Here is a 27373-nt window from a genome sequence, read left to right as displayed (position 1 = left end):
ACATCTTGACTCTTCATCACATTACAGAGCATGACGGCTTGACAAACTCCTCGCCGTAGGTCCTGACCAATATTTGCTTCTCGTTTTCTTTCTGTCTCTTCTTGACCTCCATGGGGAAGTATTTCTCCAGAAAATCCATGGTGTCGAAGTCAATGTTTGAGCCGTTTGCTTGTTTGACAGTCTCGGCATTACACATAGGACATTTGTTCAGGTGCTTGTCTTGGAGCTGTATGACGCAGCTGATGCAAAAGACGGATCGACAGCAACCCAAATTGACAGGTCTCCATGCCATGCCATAGCACACGGGGCAGATCCAATCGTCCAGTTGGGGCACGACTGAGAGGACCTTGGATCCGATCTCGGCATACATGTCGCGGGCGATGCTGTCCGCGAACCCACCTGCCGCCGACTTGGTGCTGATCGCAGGATATTTGACTGCGAGATTCGAGACGAACTGGTTGCCCTCGATATGTGTCCGCTTGTTGAACTTCTTCAGAATCTTCGTCATTGCGCGACTGTTCATCTCTTGAAAGTGCATGATGCTCAGGATGTGCAGGTTCAGGTCGAGAAATTGCTGTGCGGCCATTCTTGCCTGTGGTGTCTTCATCTTATCCATGAGCCCCGTCTCCCGCAGCTTCTTGTCGTAATCTTCCAGATTCGAGCGCGCCTCTTTATATGTCAAAGCTCCCCGTCGTGCCTCCGTTTCGGAGTAGAAAATTGGCGTCTCGAGGTACAGTCGGAACATCTCGCGCCAAAAGTACAGATCGCGATATGACATGCCACGCTTCGCCTCGTAGCCTTCTCGCACTGGTTGCACCACATTCTCTACGGCACCGCCGAGATCGAGGATCTCTTCTTCCAGGTTGAGCTGTTCTGCACCACGAAGGGAGTCGAGTTCCATGAGTTTGGGCTCCAGCATTTCGAAGAAGTCCTTGGCCGAAGCGAGCGGCACGGTCACCCACTTCGCGTCGGCATCTCGCACAGGCGAGTGATCGCGAGAACTCTCATCCTCATCTGGGCTTGTCACTTGTTCGCGAACGGCATGTAGATGGGCCTGACTGCCAATGCGCTCTTGACGATGGCCGACCACCTGGTCATGCTGCGCGAGCTTCTGCAGGGACTTCCGTGTCTCGGGGGCCAACTTGGCATCTAACGGCGTTCCAGTTTTGCTATCGACCAGGATTCGCAGCTGCGGACAAAACTCCTCTGGTATGCTCGCAAGCGCCGGCCGTGTGCCAGCAAGGTAATCTTTCGGTTCGACTTTCAGCGGCGCAGGTGTCGCGCCGTGGAGTACCAGCTCGTTGATGCCCACCAAAGTCTGCTGGTCGAGGCCGAGTGCCTCCAACTCGCGATGGACCTTCTTGATGGCCTTCTTCAGGTTCTTGTACTCGATGGCCTTGGCTACCCACTCCTGCGGGAAGCCATCGTTGGCCAGTGCCGTTTCGTACTCGTGGCCGAACTTCATCGTGGGCGGCGCGTGGTGGTCATGCGGGGTTGCTGAGGTATGTCGTGTTTGCGATTCGTCCTACCGAGAGTGGCTTGTCGATGTCGCCTGGAGTCAATGTGGAGGTAGTGGAGAGGGTGACAGGCAATGCGGACGGGACAATGATATAGCGCGCAAGGGACGGCAGAAAAATCTGCGTGAAGGAGGACGAGACCTACGTCGACTACGTATACTTGCCTGTGCCTCCGAGTCGTCGCCGCTGTCCCGGACTGAAGACCGATGGAGCGCGATCGGGTCGGCGTGGAAATGGTCTCGTGGCTTCCCATGCGCGGTGCGACAGGCGAATGAGCAGCGGCGACAGACGAGTGTGCGCATGTGCTGCGTCTTCAACAGACGCCAAACGCAGACACTGCAGCGCCGTGCGAGCCGAGACCGGCGCCGCCAACCAGTCGAGGCTCCAACAGACTTTGGGGCAGAAAAGGCTTGTTCTCTGCCCTGTCGACCACGAGGTTGTCCAGACTGCGCGCCGCTGTGCATGAACCACTGCCTTCCATTATTCTTTACGCTGTCCACCACTGCACCGCATTTCGACGTGCTCGACCCTCTGCATGCTGTCTGCGCTACTTCTGCACCGGTGCCCGCGTTGTTTCTGGGATCCAGTAGCCCAAAGGAGCACTCATCTCGGCGGCCGTGGCGCATCGAGCGAGACCGGGATGCGCGCCTTACGTAACCCAACTTAACTAGTGCAAACGCCTCGCGGTGACGCATCTCTCTGTAAATGCCTCCAGACATTGCCCGATTTCGCCATCATGGGCCAAAGCGCCTCGTCACCAGGCGATGGCAGCGGCGCTGCTGATGCCGCTCAGGTCAAGACATCCTACTACACGCTGCTGAGTGTCGAGCGGAATGCCACAGAGGATGAAATCAAAAAAGCCTATCGTCGAAAAGCACTTGAACTTCATCCCGACAGAAATTATGGAAACGTCGAGGCTGCTACAAGGCTCTTTGCCGAAGTGCAGTCCGCGTATGAAGTGCTGTCCGATCCGCAAGAACGAGCCTGGTATGACAGTCACGAGTCTGCTATTTTGCATGGCCAAGACCCTCAAGAGGAAGGTGCTGTACCCACGTATCAAAACGTGAAGATCACCACAGCGAACGACATCAACAACATCGTAGGCAAATTCAACCGGAATGTCGAGTTTACAGATTCTCCTTCGGGCTTCTTCGGCTTCCTTCGCGAGACCTTTGAACGTTTGGCTCAGGAAGAGGACATTGCTGGCCAAATGGATGATGTGGACAATCCCGAGTATCCCACCTTCGGGCACAAAGACGACGATTATCCTGATGTCGTAAAGAAGTTCTACGCAGCATGGTCTGGCTTCAGTACTGTCAAGTCTTACTCCTGGTGTGACAAGTACAGATTATCGGAAGCGCCCGATCGCTTTATTCGCCGGAGAATGGAGCAGGAGAATGCAAAGTCTCGAAAGGATGGCCGAGATGAGTTCAATGAAGCTGTTCGTGCGCTTGTTCAGTTCGTCAAGAAGCGTGACCCGCGTGTTGTGCTAGACACACGGACCGAAGAGGAGCGTAGCAAGGCTCTGCGTGATGCGGCAGAGTCACAACGTCGGAGAGCCATGGAAGCCAATGCTGCCAAAACGGCTGGCTCCGTGCCTGAATGGGCACAATCAAGAGAGCCAGATGAGCATGCGGAGCTGGAAGGCACGTTCGAAAGTGACACTGAGGAGGAAGAAGTCTTCGAGTGCGTGGCTTGCAACAAGATCTTCAAAAGTGAGAAGCAGATGGATGCTCATGAGAAGAGCAAAAAGCATCAAAAAGCTATCAAGGAGCTCCAGAAGAGAATGAGGAAGCAGGATGCCAAGCTCGACCTCAATGGTAGTGGTGCGGCCACGCCAGATGTTGACGAAGAGGAAGAGGAAGTGCTAGATGATCTGGCGGCAGAGGTAGACGATCACGAGGCGGCGGACAAAAGAGAAGAGCCGGTGGAGGATGAAACCGATGAAGACAGTCCCCCTCGAAAGGAAATCGATACCGATGACGAAGATGAGGAAGAGAACACAAGACCTGAACAGCTCAAAGGCACTTCTGCGCCGGGTACGCCTTCAGACTCCGAAGATGAAGACTACGCCTCCCGAGAGACCATAGAAGCACGAATCGCTGCTACAACACTCACAGACGAGACTACCTCTACTCCATTGACACCAACCATCACCGACAGCGACAACGGATCCTCCGCTCAACAGCAACCGAAGAAGAAGCTCGGTGCCGCAGCCAAGAAGCGAGCAAAGAAGGCTGCAGCTGCTGCCGAGACCTCTGGAACGCAAACGCCGGCCGAACACAGATGTATCAATTGCAGTGCCGAGTTCGAATCCAAATCAAAATTGTTCGATCATTTAAAGCAGAATCCAAAACATGCTGCGCTGAAGACCGTGGTGGGTGGTAGTAGCGGGAAGGGCAAGAAGAAGGGGAAGAAATGACCTGGAAAGTGAAGATATTGCATGGCGAGGGCGTTGAAGTCGCATGAAAAGTGCTGGCGCATTGTGAAGATACCCAATGACGATTCTGATGATAAACTCTAGAATATGGTCGATCAAAAAAGTACTATAAAGCTCCTTTTAAGGAAGACAAAATCAAACGGAATCATCCGACTTTTCCCTTCTGCTTCTCCAACCACTCCCTCCCCAAGCCTCGATAATCCGCCACAGTATACGGCTCAAACATCTCCCTCCACCACCTCACCCCAAACCAACTCCCCTTCTTCCTCCTTCCCTCCAACCCCAAATCCTTCAATAGAACATCATTCCAGGGCACAGCATCCCATACAAAATCTACGAACCTTTTACCGAAACCGTAAGTGTAACGCCGCATGCTCCAGCGTTGCGTCAGAGCTGCTTCGTAGCAAACTTGTTCTTCTGTCATGTCTCGATGAGGGTCGATGGAGAGTTTGTCGTTGAAGTAGGCGTAGATCCAGATGGAAGTTATGGTGGATTTGAGGATGTGGGAGATGTTGGCTCCGGCGCCGGCGAAGGCTAGGGTGCGGTCGCCTGCGGCGGAGAGGATGGGTGGGGCGATGAGGCGGTGGAGACGTTGAGGTTGGGTTGGTTTTGTTGTGGAGGAAGAAGAATAGGAGGGTGGGTAGGGTCTTGTTTGGAGGATAGGGAAGCGGGAGAAGAGTTCGCGGTCGGCGCGGGAGTCGAGGTTGGACCAGAAGAGTTCTTGGTCGGAGGTGTAGTCATCGCTTGCGATGCCGAGAGAGGCGTGAAGGGTGGCGGGTTTGAAGGTTATGGTTGGGCGCCATTGCCAGCCGGAGCTGGAGATGTAAGCGTCTGAATGGAGAGAGGTGCCGTCATTGAGATGCACGGTGTGATCTGAGAGGTGGGAGATATCTTTGCGATGAAGTTTTACTTGGCCAGAGCGGATAAAGTCGAGAAGATCGCTGGGATAGTTGAGTGTACCCAGGCTTGTTGCGATGTCAAACCAGCCACAATCGGGGAGCAGAGGCTCGAGTTTAGGATCATTGAAGTAGCCCGACGGCTCAAGGTTATCATGGCCGACTTGCGCCCAGAATGCTGTTACAATTTTCTGTCCCAGCTTGGTACTGTGTAAGAGCCATCGCCACCAGCTGCTACCATCGAGCCCTCCGAAACTGCACGGGCTGAACCAAGAAATAAATCGAGTGGTGACCAGCAGTTCTGCCCAGACTCGTCCCAGTAGTGGCATCTTGCAAATATTGTTAACCATGTATGTCGGACCATGACCAGAGCTGCTGATCAGCCAATCGATATCCTTCCCAGCAGCGGCAAACTTGTACACGCTGTCGAATGCATACTTGGAGCCTCCGTAGACAGTCACGCGCTTGACTTTCTCGTCCGCTGCGACTGCAACGCCCTCTTTTCCAAGTTGTCCGGAATGCAGAACGGGCGCGTTGAAAGACTCTTTGCCTTGGACCTGAACCGGCAGTGGTGTGTTGTGTAGACCTGTGCCAACTATGAGTTTGTCCGTGGTAATTGTCGACCGGGCCCCCGGCGTCTCGATCAGCAATTTCCAACCACTGTTCAATCCCTCGTCGATCTTCTCGGCCTCGAGCACTTTTGTCTCGTGACGAGTTCGCCGAAGCAGATCATGCTCTGTCGCGAAGTCGGAGAAGTATTGCTGCACTGCTTCGCCGGGCAGGCTTGAGAAATGAGGCACTCCGCGATCGTCTCCGAACGGATAGTCAGGATACTCCAGGGTGCCACGATAGTTGTTCGTTTGGAGGCCGGGATAGATGTTGTCTTTCGACCAGACTCCTCCAACCGTCTTCTTGTCATCCAGAATCACGAGATTGGTCTGAGGAGCACATTCGAGATAACCCTTGGCGGCTACTAGAGCCGACATGCCTGAAATGATCGTTAGCTTTCTGATTTCAAGACGTCGCTATGGTTGAGCAGGCTTACCCGCGCCGACGACGACTACTTCGAAGTGCTCCATTTCTTCCATTTTGCTGATCGTGTGGTCTGCGCGATTAGAACAACGATTGCATTAACCGAGTGGAACGACATCTGCTCATGCTTATATCTGCGAGAGAGCAATTTAGGATTCCAAGCCACAGAACTCACTTCCATTCACGGCAAGCCAAGGCGTCAGCACGGGTTACACCCATGTAACGTTGTGAATATCGCTGTGGAGAGGCTCTGCCACGATCTTTCACTGGCTTACTCATCGTGCCACGAGGGCGCCGTTGTGCAGAGCGCCTTAGATGCTGCCATGGGTGCGAATTTACTATTCCGCTAAATCTCTAGAACGCGCATCAGCCTCGCCCGAGTATGAGAGACGTAGGGAGACGTCTCTGCGACTGCCTTCATGTGGCCGCCTTCGCAGCGATTTTCAGCCCCGAACACAGCTGCAAGCGTATTCGTAGCTGAGCTTCCGCTGCTGATCTGGGCACAGCGATCCAGTGCATTTGGCCATCCCATGGTCGACTGGTCTTTGCCCTATGCATGCGCGCCGGAAAGGTTCTCGCAGCTGGCCTCAGCCCTGGGTGCAGTCGCGGGAGAGGATTCGAAGCTGAGCCCATCCTGCAGGTGTGGAGCGTGACTGACGAGGCCTTCCCAAGGTTATGGACGATTGGGCTTCGTTGTTTGGATGCGCTGTGCAAAATCACTCTTCCTTTCACGTTGGGCCAGCTCCTCGTTTGGCAAAGGTGCTCCAAGACGCAGAACTCGTTTGCATCGTGTATGCCGCAAGGCCTCCACGTGCCTCCTGCTACGGGGTTGGAGAAAACGTAGAAGTTTTGGCCGCTGCCGCCCTGCTGGCGGGCTGCTCTCGTGCCTGCGGAAGGAGTGATGATGGTAAGCAGTGGAATCCAGCCATGTTGTGGAAGCTGCTCCCTGCTGCCAAGACCTTAGGGTTACATGAGCAAAAACATGCGGGACGACGACGACAACACGCTCGAGCGACTGCACATCTTCAGTATGCCGGAGTTGCCGCGCGGTAGTATTCCAAGAAACCCTGAAGAATATGAGATATGTATTCAAGCCACAGAGTGAGCTATTGATGAAGCGTCGAATTACCACTTTTCCGATACTGCATCGATATCGGAATATTGGCATGTGAATGGACCAGACGCAATGCAGTCGCGTGGGCGAGCAAGAAGTGTCGCCGCCCAAAAGCAGAGCAATCACACGACGGACAATGGCCGTGAACATACCCAAGAAGTGCCACAGTATTGCCTCACCAGGACATAGTCACAAGGCATCCAAAGAGGCTCATATGCGTACAGACAGGCGCCAAGGATCAAACCAAAGGTGCAACGAGAGTCAGATCAAGACGTCGAATGTTTTAAAGTGTTTTTGTCATTGGTGATTACTATACAGTCGAGAACCCACCCTTACCCAAAGGGAGTCAATCACCCAAGCAAAAGAGAGCGCCGTGCCCTTAAACCAAAAACTCATCGTCCATCACAACAGAAGAATGCAGAATCCTCCCCGCGACAAAATAGCCGCTTCTCTGTGGGATCGATCCTGTTTGTGCCGTATACCCAAATACGTAAATTTTGGACTCGTTTACAACAAGATCATTCCAGCGCCGGAGATCATGCCCAAGATCATGATACCAAACACAGGGAGCAAGCTGGCGCCAGCAGTTGGCACACCAAGAGGCGAAGCTGCACCGCTGGATGAGGATGATCCCTTTCCGGACTGTTGAGCCTGTTGGTTGGAGTTGGCGGTAGGGCTCGAGGTGACGGTGCCAGTACCGGCAGTTCCAGCCTCAGAGATGAGGGTCTGGCAAGAGCCAGAAGCTTTTGTGGCAGATTTGGTGACAGCAGCGCCGTTGAAGTCACACGCGTCCGCTGCACTGTTCTGAGAAAGGTAGTACTGGTTGAAGGCGAAAGCGAGTTGCTCAGTCGAGTTGCACATGCTGTATGCGCCGTAAGAACCAGTAGAAGCATTGGCAGTAATGCCGGCGCAGACGTCATCACCGTAGCCGCAGACTGTGCCGAAAAGGTCACCGTAGTCGTCAACGTCAGTCTGGCTGGTGACAACACAACCCAAGGAGTTGTACATGCAAGTGCAGAGCTCCTTGTTTGGAGATGGTGGAAGAGGAGAAGACTTCGCATTCCACTCACTGCTCTCGGTTGGGCAAGCTGCTGGGGAGTTGGTTGGCGAGTACGAGGCGGAGTTCACGCCAGATGGGTCAATCTTGGCGAGTTCGCTCTTCAGGTTGTCGAAGTCCTCGTTTGTCTTCACACTATCGCCATCGACGGTGACGAGTCCGTAGTCATTGGCCTCTTGGAAGTACATGTATACAATACCACCAGACCAGACTGGAGTCATCTTCTCGCCGTACAATGCGCCAACCTCGGTGAATGGACGTGGCTGAACTTCATTGCAACCATATTCGGCGAAGAAGACGGGCACCGAGTAGGACGAGAACTCCTTGGTGCGAACATCGTAGCCAGACTTGGAGTAAGAAGACTCACCACACCAAGAATAGATGTTGTAACCCCAGAAATCAATCGCGGCCTCCTGGTCGCCGCAGTTGAAGTACTTCTCCATGTCCTCGCGAATGTCTGCATCGTCGTTGGTCGCGTAACCCACACCGATTGAGCGGTAGTTCTGCGACTTGATGTATGCCTTGGTGTCACGGACCGCAGCCTTGACGAACGCGCTTGCGTCGGTGTTGTTGGGCTGGTTGGAAACCTCGTTACCGGCGAAGAAGCCGAGGACATTGCTGTAGCCCGCCATGGCGTCGACGACGGATGTGTATCGCTCGTAGAGAGCATCGTTCCATGCTGGGCTGTTGCGGTTGATCGAGGAGCCATCGACTGGCGCAGACAAATCGGCGACAACGTAAATGCCCGCATCGGCGAGCATGCTCATGCACTCATCGTGGTTCGAGTCGGGGTTGATGGCGTAGACACGGATGGTGTTGGTGTACAACTCTTGCAGGTATGGAATGTCACGCTTGCAAGCGTCTGCGTCGGCGAGAGGATCTTTGTATGTCTGGGTGTCGGAGGTGTCGCCGGTGCTACCACCGCCCGAATAGTCCTGCTGGTAAGCCACACCGCGCATGAAGCTGCATGAGAGTCAATTTGTGGTGTTCCCATCCCGGCATTCGAGTCTGCTCTTACAATTGCGTGCCATTGTTCTCGTAGAAGAACTTTGATCCCTTGATCACGATCGAAGGAAGGTCGGCTGCAGCTGCGCTGCCGACTATGGCCGCCGCAGCGGATGCCAATGCGAAAGTTCGCATTGTGAATGGAATATGTTGTATTACGACTCGCGGTATGATGATCCGTGAGATGATCGACAGTCGCTGTCAGTAGTGTCTTGGTGACGCTGGCCGGGTTTGTGGCGACTGTGCGTGTCCGCAGGGATGGAAGGCGCGCGTGTGTGGTTGCGGAGTGGAATGCCGTCCGCCGGGGAAGGTCGATTTGGTCGCCGCCGACCAGTTGAAGGTCAACAAAAGAGTGTGAGAAGGGTAGGTGAATGAATGCCAAGGGAGCAAGAACGACAGACAAGCACGACAAGCACGTTTGGCAGTCGCGATGGTAAGGAAGTTGTGGATACAAACATATCGTTCAGGAGACACAAGCCACGAGCCGAGAGGAACCGTCTGGCTTGCGCGTCTTCGCCATGCGCTAGGCCTGTTTCGTCGTGACATGGAGCCCGTTGGTCGAATCGGCCACGACGATGAGCTCCCGTTTGGCGCTGTGTCGCAGCTTGCGCGCCAGCGGACAAGGCACTCGTGTCTACGCAGGATGGAAGACAAGGCTGAAACTGATGGCAGTGATGATTCTTCACCACACGTCTTCCTGCCTACTGCAGAATTTTGGGTAAATGGACAGACATCAGAGTCCTCCACTTCGGCAGTCCTTCTGGAAGCGCGTCACGTGTGTGGTCGACCACTTAAGATTGATGACGAGTCCGTGCTAAAATTACACGGGCACGAAACGAGCACGCTTGGCCGGCCCAACGCTTTGACGGATAGGCTGTAGGTTGAACGTCATCTGAATGGGGTCGTACGAGCGCGTCGTCAAGAGTGTGGCAGTGTCAGTCTCCGTAAATTGATTTCATAGTCCTGGCCTGACCAGTCGTGCTGTGGCAAATACTCTTTGCTTGAATACGTCGCAAGTGAGAATAGGGCCGGGGGCGGTAATGAAGCACATGAGGTGTCAGACGAGGTCAAATCGAAATCTAGCACAAGATGGAAACTTCCAATCGACAACTGTAGTCGCAACGTCCTGCGTGATTTCCAACTCTTCTGCCGTCTGCCATGTCTACCGTCGAAAGCTGAACAGGAGCAGTCGTATTGTGTTCAATAGCACAAAATAGCCAGCACATGATTGGAGGACTACTGCAGGTACGGCTGGGGCCTTACGAACAGTGTCAGGTATCGTCCAGGCACGCCCAGGGCAGAAAGTCGAATTGCCTCATACCGGGCTGTCGTTGAGCGCAGAAAAAAGCTGGTGGAGCTGCTGTTAACAGTGTGAACTGCCTTCGTCATTTCCACGGTCATTAGACCACTCCTTCACTCCGCTGTGCGTCCCACAAGCTTCCTGGTACAGATCGGGTACAAAACTGCAGCTAAGTGTTTCAGAGTTTGCGGCCGCATATAAGTGGTTGACACGCGCATAAAGCTAGCCGACCAGCTTTCTCTGATAGGTGCGCTACAAGACGACAAGGCACTGATACCGGCTTTCAGCTCTTGCAGCGAGGCAGCTCAAGAGTGGCTGACGTCGCGCTGTGAGGCAAATGGCGCATGAGATACGAGAGCATCGCGGCGATGGAAGGCTTGGTCCGGATAAGGCGAAGGTCGAATGGAAGGCAAGGCGTCGCAGCGAGACCATGAATCCAGTATCAGTCAGCGCTGGGCGCACGGAAAAGATTGAGCCGGAAGACGGGCATTGAAAATAGCATCAGCAATGCTTGTGCAAGGTCTGTTTGCCACACCGGATAAGCACGACATGCAGTAGTTTATGCCGTTGCTGCAGACACGCTTAGCCATCTGAAGCAAAGATTTCAGTGTTTCATCGTCGATGGGAGCTGCTACACAGTCCCAATTCCTGCTTTGAGCCTGTGACAATTATGGGCGGAAGAGAATGGAATTGAAATCAAGTCTCTCAACGACCACGTCTCGTTGAAGGCGCCGCCGGGCAGTAGTGTCTTAGCGGCCAACGTGGGCCGCGCTACAGGCGCTGACTCCGTAGAGTTGCGGTGCAATGAGGTGGCAGAAGTGGCGGGCAGGACGGAGCCGATTCGTGGTCGATCCCCGGGCGAAGACATTCGTGTGTGAGAGGACGTGTTTTCCAAGCGAGCGAACGAAGGGTTCCCCTTTTCAGCTCCCTGTCAGGTCTTGCCTGTAACTTCCACGATCTGCCTCGAACTTGTGCCTCTTTCCTCCACTCCGCCTCGTATTGCGAGTCCAGCACCACCTGACGACCGCATCTGCGAGCAGGCGCGTTTGGCCCGACACTCGTTCACTACCAACTTCATCGCATCGTTGACCTGCAGCACACTGCAGACTCGACTTGCACGCACGCAAGTTTTTCGCACGGGAGGATCGGAAGCTGTGGGTTGCACGCCCGCCCGCCGCCAATCAGCGCAGCCAATCGAGGAGACGCATTGGCAGCCTCCAACGCGCGTTCGTTCACACAGCAACAGCACCACCTTCCCTCCGCACTCTCTCACAACACCGACCGCCGCAGCGCCTGGCTGTGTTTGTTACCATCAGTTTGTTTTAGCATCGGCGGGCCCTGCTCTCACTGCTCCTGCCCTGCCCGGGGTCCTGTCGCCTGGAACCCGCCAACGTTCGCTTGCTCTGCACCAGCAGCAGCGCCAACAACACCACACCCGCTCGCTCGACCATCAGGCCTCCACCGTCCGCGCGGGGACAGCAGCACCGACTCCGCTGTCCGGCTCTCTCGCACTGCATCTCCCATGCTGCACGTTTGAACGGTACGTCTCGCCACCCTCTATAAACACGCCCGGCCCGCGCAGCGCTGTTTCAGGTCTCACCACCCCTGGCGTGGCAAGCACAAACGTTGATTGCGCTCCGCCGCCCTCCTCCTCTGCCATCTCGCACCTCCAACGCCCTTCCGTACTGACGCTGCTGGCCAGTAATATCTAATTCCGCATTCTCCGCCCATCATGGCGCACCCTCAACAGCAGGGCGGCTACGATGATGGCTACGGTGCCCAACACCCACATGATGCTCATGGGGCGCAAGATGGTTACTACCACGATGACCAGGCATACTACGACCAGCAGGGTGGCTATGGTCAGGGACACGATGGATACTATGATGACAATGGCTACTACCAGGGCGGCCACGACGGCTACGGCCAGGACGGCTATTACGATGCCCCAGGTCAGCAAGGCTATCAAGATGAGTACTACAACGATCAGTACTACGACCAAGGAGCTCCCGCTGCAGGCCAGTACCAGCAACAAGGTCGTGGATACGGCGGTCAGCGTAGGAGCGGCCGACGCGGTCACGACTCCGAGGAGGATTCCGAGACTTTCAGCGACTTCACCATGAGGTCAGACATGGCTCGCGCCGCAGAGATGGACTACTACGGACGCGGCGATGAGAGAATCAACTCGTACGGCGATGGAACCGGCCGAGGATACCGACCGCCATCATCGCAGGTCTCCTATGGTGGCAACCGATCCTCTGGCGCCTCCACCCCGGTTTACGGCATGGACTACACCAGTGCCTTGCCAGCTGGCCAACGGTCTAGAGAGCCATACCCAGCCTGGACGTCAGATGCTCAGATTCCGCTCTCCAAGGAGGAGATTGAAGACATTTTCCTGGATCTGACAGCCAAATTTGGTTTCCAACGCGACAGTATGCGCAACATGTTCGATCATTTCATGACTCTTCTCGACTCCCGCGCTTCTCGTATGTCGCCTAATCAAGCGCTCCTTTCCCTTCACGCAGACTACATTGGTGGCGAGAATGCCAATTTCAGAAGATGGTACTTTGCCGCACATCTCGATCTCGACGATGCTGTCGGATTCGCCAACATGAAGCTCGGAAAAGCCAACAGAGCGACGAGAAAGGCGCGAAAGGCGGCCAAGAAGAAGAAGCAAGAGACGAGTCCTGAGAATGAAGAAGCGACTCTCGAGAGTCTCGAGGGAGATAACAGCTTGGAAGCTGCTGAATACCGCTGGAAGACCCGCATGAACCGCATGTCCCAGCACGACCGAACTCGACAGATTGCCTTGTACCTGCTGTGTTGGGGAGAAGCCAACCAGGTGCGCTACATGCCTGAGATCATGGCATTCATTTTCAAGTGCGCAGATGACTTCTACCACTCTCCAGCATGCCAAAACCGCGTCGAGCCAGTCGAGGAGTTCACCTACCTCAACAGATGCATTACACCTCTGTACAACTACTGCAGAGACCAAGGCTACGAAATCTTCGACGGCAAGTATGTCCGCAAAGAGCGTGATCACCAGAAGGTCATCGGATACGATGACATGAACCAGCTTTTCTGGTACCCCGAAGGAATCGAGCGCATCGTCTTTGAGGATAAGACCCGACTGGTCGACCTGCCACCCGCTGAGAGATACGAACGCCTTGGAGACGTGATTTGGAAGAAGGCCTTCTTCAAGACATACAAAGAGACTCGGTCGTGGTTCCACATGTTGACGAACTTCAATCGTATTTGGGTCATCCACGTCTGTATCTTCTGGTTCTACACTGCCTTCAACTCGCCAACTTTGTACACCGCAAACTACCAGCAACAGCTCAACAACAAGCCAAACGCTGCTGCTCAGTGGTCCGCCGTCGCTTTGGGAGGCACTCTCGCTTGCCTGATCCAAATCTTCGCCACTCTGGTTGAATGGATGTACGTGCCACGCCGATGGGCTGGCGCACAACACTTGACGAAGCGTTTGTTCTTCCTCCTCGGCATGTTCGCGCTCAACGTCGCTCCCTCGGTCTACATTTTCATCGTCTCGCAGAAGGGTAAGATCGCACTCATCCTGGGTGTCGTTCAGTTCCTAATTGCTCTGGCCACGGTCTTCTTCTTCGCCATCATGCCGCTTGGAGGACTTTTCGGCAGCTACCTGAACGGCAAGCGACGACAATATGTGTCTTCGCAGACATTCACGGCGAGCTACCCGCGCCTGACAGGAAACGACATGTGGATGTCTTACGGCATGTGGGTTCTGGTCTTTGCTGCGAAGCTTGCCGAATCCTACTTCTTCTTGACCCTCTCGTTCCGTGATCCTATCCGTATCCTGTCTACGATGAAGATCGAGAACTGTCTCGGAGACAAGTTGATTGGTACCATCCTGTGTTACCATCAGCCGACTGTCCTCCTGATCCTGATGTACTTCACGGATCTGATTCTGTTCTTCTTGGATACATATCTCTGGTATGTCATCTGGAACTGCGTCTTTTCGGTCGCACGGTCTTTCTACCTTGGTGTGTCTATCTGGACACCGTGGAGAAATATCTTCTCTCGTCTGCCGAAGCGAATTTACTCCAAGGTATTAGCCACCACCGACATGGAAATCAAATACAAGCCAAAGGTCCTCATCTCGCAGATCTGGAACGCCATTGTCATTTCCATGTACCGTGAGCATTTGCTTGCTATCGATCACGTACAGAAACTGCTCTACCATCAAGTGCCATCGGAGCAGGAGGGCAAGCGCACGCTTCGTGCACCAACCTTCTTCGTTTCCCAGGAAGATCATTCCTTCAAGACTGAGTTCTTCCCAGCCCAATCCGAGGCGGAGCGACGCATCTCTTTCTTCGCCCAGTCCCTCTCGACACCAATTCCGGAGCCGCTGCCTGTTGATAACATGCCAACCTTTACGGTCATGATTCCCCATTACGGCGAGAAGATTCTCTTGTCTCTGCGTGAGATCATCCGCGAAGATGAGCCATACTCGCGTGTTACCATGTTGGAGTACTTGAAGCAGCTGCACCCTCACGAGTGGGATTGTTTCGTCAAGGACACGAAGATCCTCGCCGATGAGACTTCGCAGTTCAACGGCGACTACGAGAAGAACGAGAAGGACACCCAGAAGAGCAAGATCGACGACTTGCCCTTCTACTGCATTGGTTTCAAGTCTGCCGCGCCAGAATACACCCTGCGCACTCGTATTTGGGCATCACTGCGTTCGCAAACTCTCTACCGTACCATCTCGGGTTTCATGAACTACAGCCGAGCCATCAAGCTGTTGTACCGTGTCGAGAACCCGGAAGTCGTCCAGATGTTCGGTGGCAATTCCGACAAGCTCGAGCGCGAACTCGAGCGCATGGCGCGCCGCAAGTTCAAGATTGTCGTCTCCATGCAGCGTTACGCCAAATTCTCGAAGGAGGAGCGTGAAAACGCAGAATTCCTGCTCCGTGCATACCCAGATCTTCAGATTGCTTATCTCGACGAGGAGCCGGCGACGGAAGAGGGTGAGGATCCAAAGCTTTACTCCGCCCTCATCGATGGTCACTCCGAGCTCATGGACAATGGCATGCGTCGACCAAAATTCCGCATTATGTTGTCTGGTAACCCAATTCTTGGTGACGGAAAATCCGACAACCAGAACCACTGCCTCATCTTCTACCGCGGAGAGTACATCCAGCTTATCGATGCCAACCAGGACAACTACTTGGAAGAGTGCTTGAAGATTCGATCCGTGCTCGCTGAATTCGAGGAAATGACCACTGATAATGTCTCGCCATACACACCTGGACTTCCACCTACCAAGTTCAACCCTGTTGCTATTCTCGGAGCCCGCGAGTACATCTTCTCTGAGAACATCGGTATTCTCGGTGACGTTGCTGCCGGAAAAGAACAGACCTTTGGTACCCTCTTCGCTCGTACTCTGGCCCAAATCGGTGGAAAGCTCCACTATGGTCACCCCGATTTCCTCAACGGTATCTTCATGACAACTCGTGGCGGTGTTTCCAAGGCTCAAAAGGGTCTGCACCTGAACGAGGATATTTATGCTGGTATGAACGCAATCCTCCGTGGTGGACGTATCAAGCACTGCGAATACTACCAGTGTGGCAAGGGTCGTGATCTTGGATTTGGCTCCATTCTCAACTTCACAACCAAGATCGGTACTGGTATGGGAGAGCAAATGTTGTCTCGCGAGTACTACTACCTCGGAACTCAACTGCCTCTGGACCGCTTCCTGTCGTTCTACTACGCTCACCCTGGCTTCCACATCAACAACCTGTTCGTCATGTTGTCGGTGCAGCTGTTCATGTGGGTTCTGCTCAACCTCGGTGCCCTTCGCCACGAGACAATCTCCTGCCGATACAACCGCGACGTTCCCATCACCGATCCGCTCTTCCCAACTGGCTGCGCTAATATCGTCCCTATTATGGACTGGGTACAGCGTTGCATTGTCTCCATCTTCATCGTTTTCTTCATCTCCTTCGTGCCTCTCACGATTCAGGAGTTGACCGAGCGTGGATTCTGGCGCGCAGCGACCCGTCTGGCCAAGCACTTCTCATCTCTGTCACCACTCTTCGAGGTGTTTGTGACTCAGATCTACGCCTACTCGCTCCAGCAGGATCTGTCCTTCGGTGGTGCCCGCTACATTGGTACTGGACGTGGTTTCGCAACTGCCCGCATGCCATTTGGTGTACTCTACTCTCGATTCGCCGGACCATCCATCTACTTGGGCGCTCGTCTTCTGTTGATGCTGCTCTTCGGTACACTGACGGTCTGGGGCTACTGGCTGCTCTGGTTCTGGGTGTCTATCTTGGCACTCTGCATTTGCCCCTTCCTCTTCAACCCACACCAGTTCGCCTGGGCAGATTTCTTCATCGACTACCGCGAGTTCCTCCGCTGGCTCTCCCGGGGCAACACAAAGGCGCACTCTGCTTCCTGGATTGGCTTCGTTCGTCTTTCACGTACCAGGCTCACTGGTTTCAAGCGAAAGGCCCTCGGCGAGCCTTCAGCAAAACTTTCTGGCGACACGCCTCGTTCCAAGTTCACCAATGTGTTCTTTAGTGAGATCATCGGTCCGCTTGTTTTCGTTGCCGTCACACTCATCCCATATCTGTTCATCAACGCCGGTGTCGGAGTCATCGATGAGAACAACCAGGATGGACAGGATCTGACGCCAACAAGCTCGCTCATCCGTGTTGGTATCTGCGCCTTCGGCCCCATCGGTGTCAATGCTGGTGTTGCCATCGGATTCTTCGGCATGGCATGCTGTATGGGCCCGGTGCTCAGCATGTGCTGCAAGAAGTTCGGAGCAGTCCTGGCAGCAATCGCTCACGCCATTGCCGTCATTATGCTGTTGGCATTCTGGGAAGTCATGTTCTTCCTCGAGAGCTGGAGTTTCGCCAAGGCTCTCATCGGCATGATCGCAGTCGTTGCCATTCAGCGCTTCGTGTTCAAGCTCATCATCTGCCTCGCACTGACGAGAGAATTCCGCGCCGATACGTCCAACATAGCATGGTGGACCGGAAAGTGGTACGCTCTTGGATGGCATACCATCTCGCAGCCCGGCCGTGAGTTCCTGTGTAAGATCACCGAGATGGGTTTCTTCGCAGCGGACTTCTGCTTGGGACACGTCCTGCTTTTCTTCATGTTGCCACCGCTCTTGATCCCGTACGTGGACAAGTTCCACTCGGTCATGCTGTTCTGGCTACGACCTAGGTATGTACACGTTGGCAATGCCTACTCTACCAATTTACTAACCATTTTCTAGTCGCCAAATCCGCCCGCCGATCTACTCGCTCAAGCAATCGAAGCTCCGACGAAGACGTGTGATCCGATACGCGATTCTCTACTTCTCGATGTTCGTATTGTTCCTGGTCCTGGTTGTCGGTCCAATCATCGTCAAGAAGTTCATGGACATTCCCAAGATCCACGTCATGAACCTCCAACAGCCAAACGACTGGAACAACAACGACACCTCCGCTTCTGAGACCGGTACAGCCGTCAATGGAGGTGCGGAGGCGACTGCGTCATCAGATGCATCCAGACTCATGGCGAGGATGATGCAGCACGCCTATCAGCAGATGTAGGCGCATCTACAAATCCGCCTTTACGACAACGGCCGAATAGAAACACTACGACTCTCAGATTGCATGTCACATATACACATCTGCTTGCCCTACTCGATTCGCGATTTCGCGGTCGGGTCGTTCCATGTACCATCACCGTCACTCGGAGTCCAAGGGCGCTCCACATCACATCAGATCATCACCAACCGGCGCGTTGGGCCTGAGAGGATGGAATAGTGCCGCGTAATGATTGAAAAATAAGTAACTGGTGTAATTCACATTATACATTGAGTTGGGAAGGGCACGGCAGGGCATCTGGGAAAGGCGTTCAAAGTTATATGATATGTGCATTCGTCACTGCGCTCTTCATTGTTTGCTCGCACATGGGCTGTTCCAACGTGGTATTGGGTAGGAACAGCAATGTTGTAGCAGACAACGTTTGTTGATAGACAGAAATCAAAAACATCTGTACGCAACGATCCTTTCGTGTCTCTTCTTCTCTCGATTATGCCGTTTGATGAGTGACTTCAGTTGGGCTCCGTCCCTGCAAACGGCCTGCAGGGTTCGATGCAGTGGCTGCGTTTGTCCTTCACTTCACGGAGTCAACTGCTTCGCGACTGCAGAACTGCGAGCCAGAAATTGCTTCACCAACATCGTTCGGTGAAAGGTGAGCCTTGATCGTCTTGCGACCATTCACCATTTATGAGCTGACCCGCTTTTGGTTCCCAGATGAGTGCAGTCACACGGGGCCGAGTGCCCACTTTGTGGACTGCAGAGCACGAGGCTGTGAGTACCTGCGCACTTTTTCACTCTGTGCTGGCTGTTGCTAATGACGAGTAGAGACTCACTCATCTAAGAGATCAGCGAGATAAAGTCGATGAAACAATTGATCTCCTGCGACAGCAAATGACCATCGTCGATGGTATGTTGGAAACGATTGCAGACGCCACTCTGGCCGCCGAAGAAGAAGAAGAAGAGAGGAAGGCGATCGAGAACGAGTGCGCGATTGAAGACTCCGATGAGGAAGATGATGACCTTACAGTCATCTGCCACTCCAGTGCCGACGGAGACGAGGACGAAGGAGAAGATGAGGAGGACCTCACGGCAGCTGAAGCAGTCCTCTACTGCCCACCGCTCCTCGCCCAGATCTTGCGCCACCTCTCCGCAGCAACCCTCTTCGGCATCCAACGCGTCAACAGAGCCTTCCTCTACACCATTTGTACCTCCTCGATACTCCGCCGGAACCTCCTCATCGACGTTGTTCCCAACGCAGAAACCGATCTCGACCGCTTCGCCACCCTGTCCCGTCTCCTCGAGAGCCCCAAATTCATGCACGCGGTCCAGCCCCTTGATTTCCAACCTTTTGGTCCGACCTCCTTGGGGATCAGTGTCAAATTCGGTGCTGCGAAGAAATTTCATCGACAGATGAGGTTCAAGTATCTTGCTCTTGCCCGCCAACAGGAACAGCAACTACAGCAAGTTTCCGGACAACAACAAGAAGAGGAAGAAGAATATGTTAAAATCTGTCTCAATTGGAAAGACATTATTGTTCCGGGACCGATGCAGGTCATCTATCATCGCTGGCAGCCGAGGGTTCCGATGGGGTTCGGACACACGATTCGTGATGCGTCTTTGGGAGAACTGGTGGAGATGGCGATGGCTTTCTTGGGGCACAATTGGTGGATGGAGTGTGATCTGGAGACTTGGGTTGCGCTGAGGGAGGTCACGGTTTGGAAGGGATTGATTGAGAAAGATAGCTGGGCGCTTGGGAAGACTAAGGGGGGAAGGCAAGGTGTTGTGAGGAGGAGACGGGCGTTGAGTGTTTGAGTACTTGATCGAGGTTGAAGAAGCTGGAAGGAAGTGGAACATTGTGTTGGCTTGACTTCGGGAAAGAACGTGAGCGCCATTGGCAGAGCTACTTAAAGGACGTTTGTTGCCGCCAACTTGATACAGCAGTATCGCGACTCTGGAACTCCTCCGTGGTAGGCCTGTACGAGCAATACAAGCAGCCGGCCACAAGCTAGCCCGCAGGAATGCCGTTTCGCGTAATCGTAAATGCAATTCGTTGGTACAGAATTGCGGAATAGACCTCTTTTCAGATTCCTATGCCCTCCCGCAAATCGCTCTGTTCCTCAGCACTTCGGGGTGATGAAGGTCATGCAATCAACACATCTTGTGGTATTCCCAGTACGCTTTGTGTAACGATGCCAGATATCTTTCATCCGTTATATAATCCAACGCTCGATATCCATTCTCCATGCGCTCTCCACCTCCATCACCACTGGCTCCATGCCCTTGGGTTCCGCACTAACTCTGAAGTGCCCAGCAGCACCAATCCACTCGCCAAGTTCAGCACATTCCATTTCCTTAAAAACTGGACAGTGTTGCTCTTCTCCGCCTCACGATCAATTGGTGCATCTTCGTAAGGCTCGATTGGCTCAGCGTCACCCGCGATGCGCAAGATCTTCAACGCCAAAGGAGCCATGAAGAATGCCTTCAACAGATCGACCGTTACCAAGACCCCGGCCGCACCGAGCCAGCACTTCCATGGAAACGACCATTTTCGTGTTTTGGTGGAGAGTGCTACCAAGGAGACCATCGCGATGCTCTCGAACGGGACGTACAGTTTTGTGCCCAGAGTCTGCAGTTCAGAGAATTGTCGCGCTACGGCTTTGTATGTGCCCGAGCTTCCAAGATGTTGACTGAAATCGAAGGTTCTTTGCGAGATTTGTGGGGTCAATCGCCCAGATTCGACAGGCGTTTGCGGTCAAAAAAGCAGCGAGTCTGTTTTGTTGGCGTCATTGTTGGGTTTCGATTCTTCGAGCTGATAGTGCGGCGCGATCGTGGTGATAGGTCGAAGGAGCGATGGGATGAAGAGGAGTGAGGTGGAGAGGTTGGATGCGGCGATGAACACGATAGAGGTGTATGCCAGCTCTTTGAGCAGCCAGCTCGTGCCTGGCTGGGAGAACGCCATTGCTGTCGGTGTGGTATGCAGATAGTCGTTGAGTAATGGCAGAGGAAAATCGACATTGATGCTGAGCAAACGCGCTGATGGAGTCGCGTCCGATGAAAATGATGTCAGCGTTGCTCACTCTGCTTTCGCGTCAATCAACTCGAAACACATAACGACCGGCTTCCTGATACCTCCTACAGCTCTTGGATATCGCTTGTGATAGTCGAATTCGCATAGACGTGGTCTGTCTCGCGAGATGTCAAATGTCTCCGAGACCATGTGCTCGCCATGTTGTTGCGATAATTCGATGAAGACGTCGAGTTTGCCCGTGGTTCGCGGAAATCAGTAGGGAAAGACCTGCGAACCAGGATCATCCAACGAGCTCAAAATGCCTGCCGCAGATTCTGTCCGTACAGCTTCGTTCTTCAATCGCGAACCAAAAAGCCTCGCATTCGGCCAGTGAGCAAGTTCCTGGTACAATCTGCCATTGTCGTCTCAGACGGCGGTTGAGATCGTAAACGTTCTTTCGCAAGCGGCCTGTAGAATGGTTGAGGACGTGATGGGACAGCAATCTGTGAGGGTTCTGTTAGAAGGGAGATGCTGGCTGGGATGGCAGGTGCTCAGAGCTTCGGTATAAACACTGACTGGGTCACGAGCAACTGGTCCAAAAACTCCAGTCCGAGGAATGCGATGACGAGAGCGCCGGCTGACATGCGCATGACTTGGAAGGTGTTCGTCGACGATGCGCAAGAGAGTGAGTTCCGAGATCCGGATAGAAGACTTGCTGTTATTGCCTCCTCCGGATCAAGCTTGGAGACTTCTCGAACCGCGATTCGCTTAAACGGTCTTGTTCGCTTGTCATGAGCATTGGGACATTCTCGAGTGCATTTCTGGCTCTTGATGTAATAAGGGTGGGAAGGTCGAATCTCCGAGTGTCGTGGCAGGTGCAGGATGCGTCCTTCCGCGGGAGACAAAGGACTAATCGTAGCGTCTTGGCAGAGTACATGTGAAGACCTCAGTCGTGCTCCATGATACGTGGAAAAGAACAAAATGCAACATAATCTTGATCGAAGGAGATATTTTACGAGAGGGTATTCCGCTGTAATTCAGATGTAGATCATCTTTGATCTGTGACCTGAATATTTATTCTATGAACATGATTTCTCCTTCCCTCAAGTGGTTGCACATCCCCATCCTTCGATATTGCCCTAGCTACAACAAAGTATGAACCAGCATCGAGCACAACCTTCGCTGAGAACTTCTGCCATTCGTGCTCAACTCTCTCAACCACATCCGCATCACTCCAGCTCTTCCCACCATCAACACTAACCTCCACCCTCTCAACTCCCGGTGCACTCCACGCCCATCCCCAAATCTCCACCTCTCTGCCCTGCCCATCAACAATTTCTCCATCCCTCGGTCTCACAATCAAAGAATTAACACCAACCTCCCAAACCGGCTTCACAACCTCCTTCCCATCCTCCCCAGTCCCTCTCTCATTATAGAATCTTGTAGTAAATAAACCCCCACTCCTCCCTTGCCGAAGCTCAATCCCGCACAACCACTTCGTCGAATTCGTCCCAAACCACCCGGGAACAACCAATCTCACCGGCCCACCACGTTCCCACCCCAGCGGTTCACCATTCATTTCCCACGCAACCAAAACCTGATCTTTCCAAGCTTTCCAAAGTGGTAGGTCTTTCTGATATCGATCTGCTTCGTATCCACCGAAGGAGCCGGAGTCGAGGCCGTCTGTCCAGATGTAGTAGTTCTGATCAGATTCTGCTGGTGGAGGGACGCCTGCTCGAGCGAGAAGGTCTTTTAATCGCACACCCGTCCACTTTACATTTCCAATACGCCAGAGGTTCTTCACAGGAGGCTGAAGTGGACTGCCATAACATTCATGGAAAGAAGTTATACTCGTGCTCGGAAGAGATTTGAGTTCGGAAAGAGTAAGAACATATGGATTCTTGACGAGACCGTGGATTTTGAGTCGGTAGCGAGAAAGGTCAATGGTAGGTTTGCCCATGTGGATGGTTTGAAAGAGTTGTGCTTCTGGCGTAAGAAATTCGGTAAGGTCGTGAGGAGCGGGTGGAGGACGGAGATGGAAACCTGGAGTCATAGAGAGACAGGCGGAACGTTCGTTGACGGATGCGATATCTGCTGGTTTTCCTGCTTGATGAGGAGCATCTTGTATTCGTTCTTCTTGTTTACTCTTCAATTCGGACATTGCGGCGCGGCCGGTGAGGTGTTGGTGTCGAAGCGAGTCTAATCTTCGCTCGAGGGGAGGCGGCGGGTCTGGCTTGCTCATGTAATTTGTAGGGCGCTTCGTATCTGCTTGAGGCCGAAAAGTTGCAGCTGTCCTTTAGTGAATTCCATCAGCATTAGAGGTACAGATGGGCAGTCATCTTGCCCCTCATTTTACGGCACTTTCGAGTTACCGCTGATCCGACTGCTTCGCGTTAGACGTGGTATCATAGCTCACTCTCCATTTGATACCACAGGAGCTGTATTGCAAAGATTCGTTGAGCTGGGCAGATCCGACGCTCTCATTCAGTATTTTACACGTTTATAGACACACAGAAGAACTTTTCCATTCCGCCAGAAGAAAAGCACGTTCGCCGATCAAGCAACTTTCGCAGATCCCGCAATCAGATGCCAAAAATCTCGTTGTCAGTCACAAGAGGTAGCAACAGCAGCATTGCCAACATTCCAACGCTTCGCCGCCATGATCCAAGAGCCGATACCAACCCTGGGTAGAGTGCCAGAAAGCATTGCCCACAGTGATGTTGTGATCCACCAAATAGCAAAACCTTCCAACAAGCTCCAAGCACGCTTGTCTCGCTCATGATGTTGGTATCATGGCTAGTGGTCAAGCGGCAATATTCGTACTTGCCTTTGTATGTTATTTGCTGCTGTGTTCCCTCGCTCGTGCTGCGCAGACCGCTCTCGACACTCCTCTTCTAGATAATGTCCCAACAATCCTCTGCAGCATGACAGAATTTGCTGCAAGCCACACTTGCTGATAGCGAGTAATTCGATATACTGATCGAATCATCTTTGTATTCGTCGGCAAAATTGTCGGCGCCCTTGGCCATGGCACCGATGAAGACGCAAATGCTCTCGCTCGGCCCAAGATCACCGATGTAGTCGCGTACTCGCACAACGGGCGCATCGAAGGAAAGGGTCACTTTGCGGCAGTTCGGCGGTAGGTGATCGGTGATGGGGTTTTTGATGACCTTGAGCAGCTTCTCTTGCGAGGTTGTGCTGCGAATGGACAGCTTGTGTAGAAGCTGGACCATCAGACCAGCAAAGCGCTTAAAGGTACGCGGAATGCGAACGGTCGGCGACACTTCGATGAGAACACCCTTGGCGGTGTGGATGTATATCTGGAGCTTGCCAGCCTTGTTGACAGGCGAGTCGAGCAAGGTGAGTAGGCACTGATACCAGCCATTAATGTTGGATTAATGTGGTAAGGACGAGATGCGTCAACATACCTGGTGCGTGATGTCGGGACGCGCGTCGCTGATGTCGCGATTCATCTTGCGCATTACGCCGATATGCTCGTCGCTGTTGAGCAGCGAGTATTTATCATCTTTTATGCCATTGCGGCCTCCGTGGGCGGCTTTGTACGTCTCGAGACTGGCGTTGGAGAGGACGACGATCAGGCGCTTGGTGTCCTTGTCGGACGCGGGGATGGGATGCGCCTGCTCAGCGACGAGCTGTGGCAGGGCGGGAGGAGGCAGCGACTGCGTCTGCGTTCCTGTAAAGGTGGGCATCTGGTTAGCCATGCTGGGGCAGCGTCCTTGTTGAAAGGTCGAGTGCGATAGAGGGGATAGTGATGGTGGTGGGGAGGTGCGATTGTCCGATGCTGCCAGCGTCGAACGGAAGGTGTCGGTGGGATGAACAGCAGGCGTGATGATGGCCGGGTGAGATGGTGAGGGTTGGGCAGGTTTTGTAGAAGTGGGAGGAGCACGCGCGCCGCATTCTTTTCCCCAATCAGGCGGTGTGCAGAACGGCCTATCGAAGCCGAACCACACAGCACCTGCAGGCCACGCTGAAAGAAGCTCTTCCAGAACGACGGGCGTGCGTGGAGGTGCAGGGCCGACACGTGCGCTCTGGTGGTATGGCTGCAGGAAGATTTTTTGTTTTGTGGGCGCGGATGCTGTGGCAATTTCGACTTCACCACACCACGCGAGGCTGCGAAATGGGGTGCAACTTACGGACTCTCTTCGTGTCTCGCCCGGAAGTCGACGGCCTGCGCCCAATGTACTCGGTGTTGGCAGACGCGTCCAGCAATTCCCTTTCGGCCAGCATGCCCTCGGGCGAGATGGAGCCCAATCGTGCAATGTCTGGAGCCATGGTGATGATGCTGTTGTCCTGAAGGATCGGCGAGAAAACGGTGCGTGTGGGAGATGTGTCGCTGCTTGGGACTTCAAGCCTTATCACAGCACACGCCGGCGAAGGAGAATGTCTGGGAGCAATGTCGGTGACTCTTATGCACTATCGGCCGGCAAAGGTTGTCGCGTCTGGCTTTGGGTCGGGTTGGCGCTTTGGGGATTGCTGCTTATGGGTAACCCGAGGGAAACAGTTGCGGCCGGACAAGCAGACGGTGCACGCAGGTCAAAGGCTGTGGGCGAGGATGGGTGTCGGTGCAAGCGGAAATTGATGCGAAGCTGCGGGACCCTGCTGCTTTTCAGCGACAGAATTGGTCCCACCTGCCAGCTCCTCGCACCAGTGCATGAGTGTGTGAGAGGCCCAGCACTGCGCTGTCGGCTTGGAGGAGGAGCTCGCTGCTGGAGTTTGCCAAACCTTAACGCTGTCCGTTTTTGCCGCTCCCCACCGACGGGCCCAACCACGCACATTGCCTACGCTGTGAGGCCGATCATGCATGTATGTACACTCACAGCCTACGTCAATGTCGACCTATCTGGCTCCTATGGCATATTTGTGTTTTCACTTGGACGCCCATCGGGATGACGCACCAACGTTGCGAGAGCACATCCTGCCTCGTCGGACTGCTTGCCCGTTCGGCGTATGAACATGCTGGAGGTTGACGAAACCAGCGACCAGGTCTACCACCGCCATCTGACCTAGCGACAGGGAGCCTGGGCGTCACATCGACACCTTAGCCAAGCGACCCTCATGCACTGCGGGAATTGTCGCCGCGCAGTGCTGCACCAGCTGCCTCATAAGCAGCATCTTCCTTTCAACAGGTGCATACGAGCAGCACTAACTAGCGTGATCGAGCTCGCGGCAAATCTCGTTTGCACAAGCGTCGGTTTCTGCATTCCACTCGACGTTCACGAGTGGAGAGAACACAAGGACGCTTTTGAAAAGATGGCCAGTCGCATACCCGCTCATCCTTAACGAAGCGGACCATGACCTGATCCAGCGTGCCAAATAACACACTCGCGCGAAGCTACCTCATCCACATCTGCAACATCCTGACCATGCATCATAGCGTCTGGTCCAAACACCTATCACGTATCAACCACGCCGTCGAAGTAGGCACTAGCCGAAGTGGCTTCCCGCAATATTCGAAACTCAATGCAAACCATACAGCAGTAGCCTCTACAAGCGCAGAAAGTCAATGGATCGAACCACGAATGAACGCAGAGCCTTCTTTCCGAGCGACGTTTCTCAACAACTTGCATCTCAGCACGGCAAAAGTACGAGAACCTGCTCAACACGAGAGCGACCATTCCACGACTTCTAGCAAGACAGCCGAGCAGCAAGCCACCCAGCCGGCCATCTGCACGATCAGCGCACAAATCAACCACTGCTGTGCAGGTCGCGACATGTCAACGCCATGCAAATCACCTCTACAGAGTACGCTGCAGTACATACCACCGGACGTTCTTCCGACACATCCCACCATCCCACCTTCCACTTTTGTCCGAAGAAAGCTCGGACCACTCTTCACATGTCACAGCACTCACTCCAGCAACCGCATATTTGATGACGTGACGCGACGAGATCTTGGTGCACACTTGCTACCCTCGGCAATCGGTATAACTTGAACTCCGCAAGAGACACCTCACCCGGACAAATTCTCATAGAGACACACTCCGTCCTCGGAGTTTCTTGAACAGAATATGTGGGCGCTCGCATATCCGCGGATGTCTCCCTCGCGTGAGGATACGAGGGGCCAGTAACGAGCGAGAGGAGCACATACTACGTCAGTAGACTCCATCAAGGCCGCTGGCGGACATTTCCAGTGTCTCGACGCGCCCCCAATGCCGACGTTTTCTAGCCAGTCCGGGATTTGCTGCGCGTGGTGAGTAACGGCAGCTGGCTTGTCATACTTCACCTCGTTCCCTTCTGTGAGCACCACTCCATGCTATCCAGGACGAGGAGCAAAAAGAAAGCCCTGAAGCTACTAAGAACTGCGACCCATGAACTGGATTGGGATGTTGCCAGCTGTAGAAGCCACAGGTGATCATTACTGCCGATCGCGAGTCCACCATCTACAACAGCAGACCATGAAGCGC

At 53.8% G+C, this 27373-nt stretch overlaps 8 protein-coding genes across 8 annotated transcripts; 3 read left to right on the top strand and 5 right to left on the bottom strand.

Annotated features, from left to right (window-relative positions):
- Positions 1-16: 16 nt before the first annotated feature.
- On the bottom strand, positions 17-1465 carry RHO25_002759 (uncharacterized protein; the record flags this gene model as incomplete). The annotated part of the gene is made up of 1 exon (XM_023598314.2): positions 17-1465. One exon carries the CDS (start codon positions 1463-1465, stop codon positions 17-19), a length of 1449 nt encoding a protein of 482 aa, XP_023455734.1.
- Positions 1466-2253: 788 nt separating this feature from the next.
- On the top strand, positions 2254-3939 carry RHO25_002758 (uncharacterized protein; the record flags this gene model as incomplete). The annotated part of the gene is made up of 1 exon (XM_023598313.2): positions 2254-3939. One exon carries the CDS (start codon positions 2254-2256, stop codon positions 3937-3939), a length of 1686 nt encoding a protein of 561 aa, XP_023455735.1.
- Positions 3940-4102: 163 nt separating this feature from the next.
- Positions 4103-5941, bottom strand: RHO25_002757 (uncharacterized protein; the record flags this gene model as incomplete). The annotated part of the gene is made up of 2 exons (XM_023598312.2): positions 4103-5841; positions 5899-5941. 2 exons carry the CDS (start codon positions 5939-5941, stop codon positions 4103-4105), a joined length of 1782 nt encoding a protein of 593 aa, XP_023455736.1.
- Positions 5942-7506: 1565 nt separating this feature from the next.
- RHO25_002756 (uncharacterized protein) lies at positions 7507-9196 on the bottom strand (the record flags this gene model as incomplete). The annotated part of the gene is made up of 2 exons (XM_023598311.2): positions 7507-9019; positions 9075-9196. The coding sequence occupies 2 exons, from the start codon at positions 9194-9196 to the stop codon at positions 7507-7509; spliced, it is 1635 nt and encodes a 544-aa protein (XP_023455737.1).
- A 2897-nt stretch (positions 9197-12093) lies between these two features.
- Positions 12094-17947, top strand: RHO25_002755 (uncharacterized protein; the record flags this gene model as incomplete). The annotated part of the gene is made up of 2 exons (XM_023598310.2): positions 12094-17576; positions 17629-17947. The coding sequence occupies 2 exons, from the start codon at positions 12094-12096 to the stop codon at positions 17945-17947; spliced, it is 5802 nt and encodes a 1933-aa protein (XP_023455738.1).
- An 885-nt stretch (positions 17948-18832) lies between these two features.
- On the top strand, positions 18833-19753 carry RHO25_002754 (uncharacterized protein; the record flags this gene model as incomplete). Its single annotated transcript, XM_023598309.2, has 1 exon — positions 18833-19753. The coding sequence occupies one exon, from the start codon at positions 18833-18835 to the stop codon at positions 19751-19753; it is 921 nt and encodes a 306-aa protein (XP_023455739.2).
- Positions 19754-21996: 2243 nt separating this feature from the next.
- Positions 21997-23109, bottom strand: RHO25_002753 (uncharacterized protein; the record flags this gene model as incomplete). The annotated part of the gene is made up of 1 exon (XM_023598308.2): positions 21997-23109. One exon carries the CDS (start codon positions 23107-23109, stop codon positions 21997-21999), a length of 1113 nt encoding a protein of 370 aa, XP_023455215.1.
- Positions 23110-23842: 733 nt separating this feature from the next.
- Positions 23843-25241, bottom strand: EMG1 (18S rRNA pseudouridine methyltransferase; the record flags this gene model as incomplete). The annotated part of the gene is made up of 3 exons (XM_023598306.2): positions 23843-24319; positions 24377-24642; positions 25103-25241. The coding sequence occupies 3 exons, from the start codon at positions 25239-25241 to the stop codon at positions 23843-23845; spliced, it is 882 nt and encodes a 293-aa protein (XP_023455214.1).
- Positions 25242-27373: the final 2132 nt, after the last annotated feature.

This window comes from Cercospora beticola, chromosome 2 (assembly GCF_033473495.1).
Source record: "Cercospora beticola chromosome 2, complete sequence".
NCBI classification, from domain to species: Eukaryota; Fungi; Ascomycota; class Dothideomycetes; order Mycosphaerellales; family Mycosphaerellaceae; genus Cercospora; species Cercospora beticola.
This window is presented reverse-complemented; position numbering and strand designations above follow the sequence as displayed.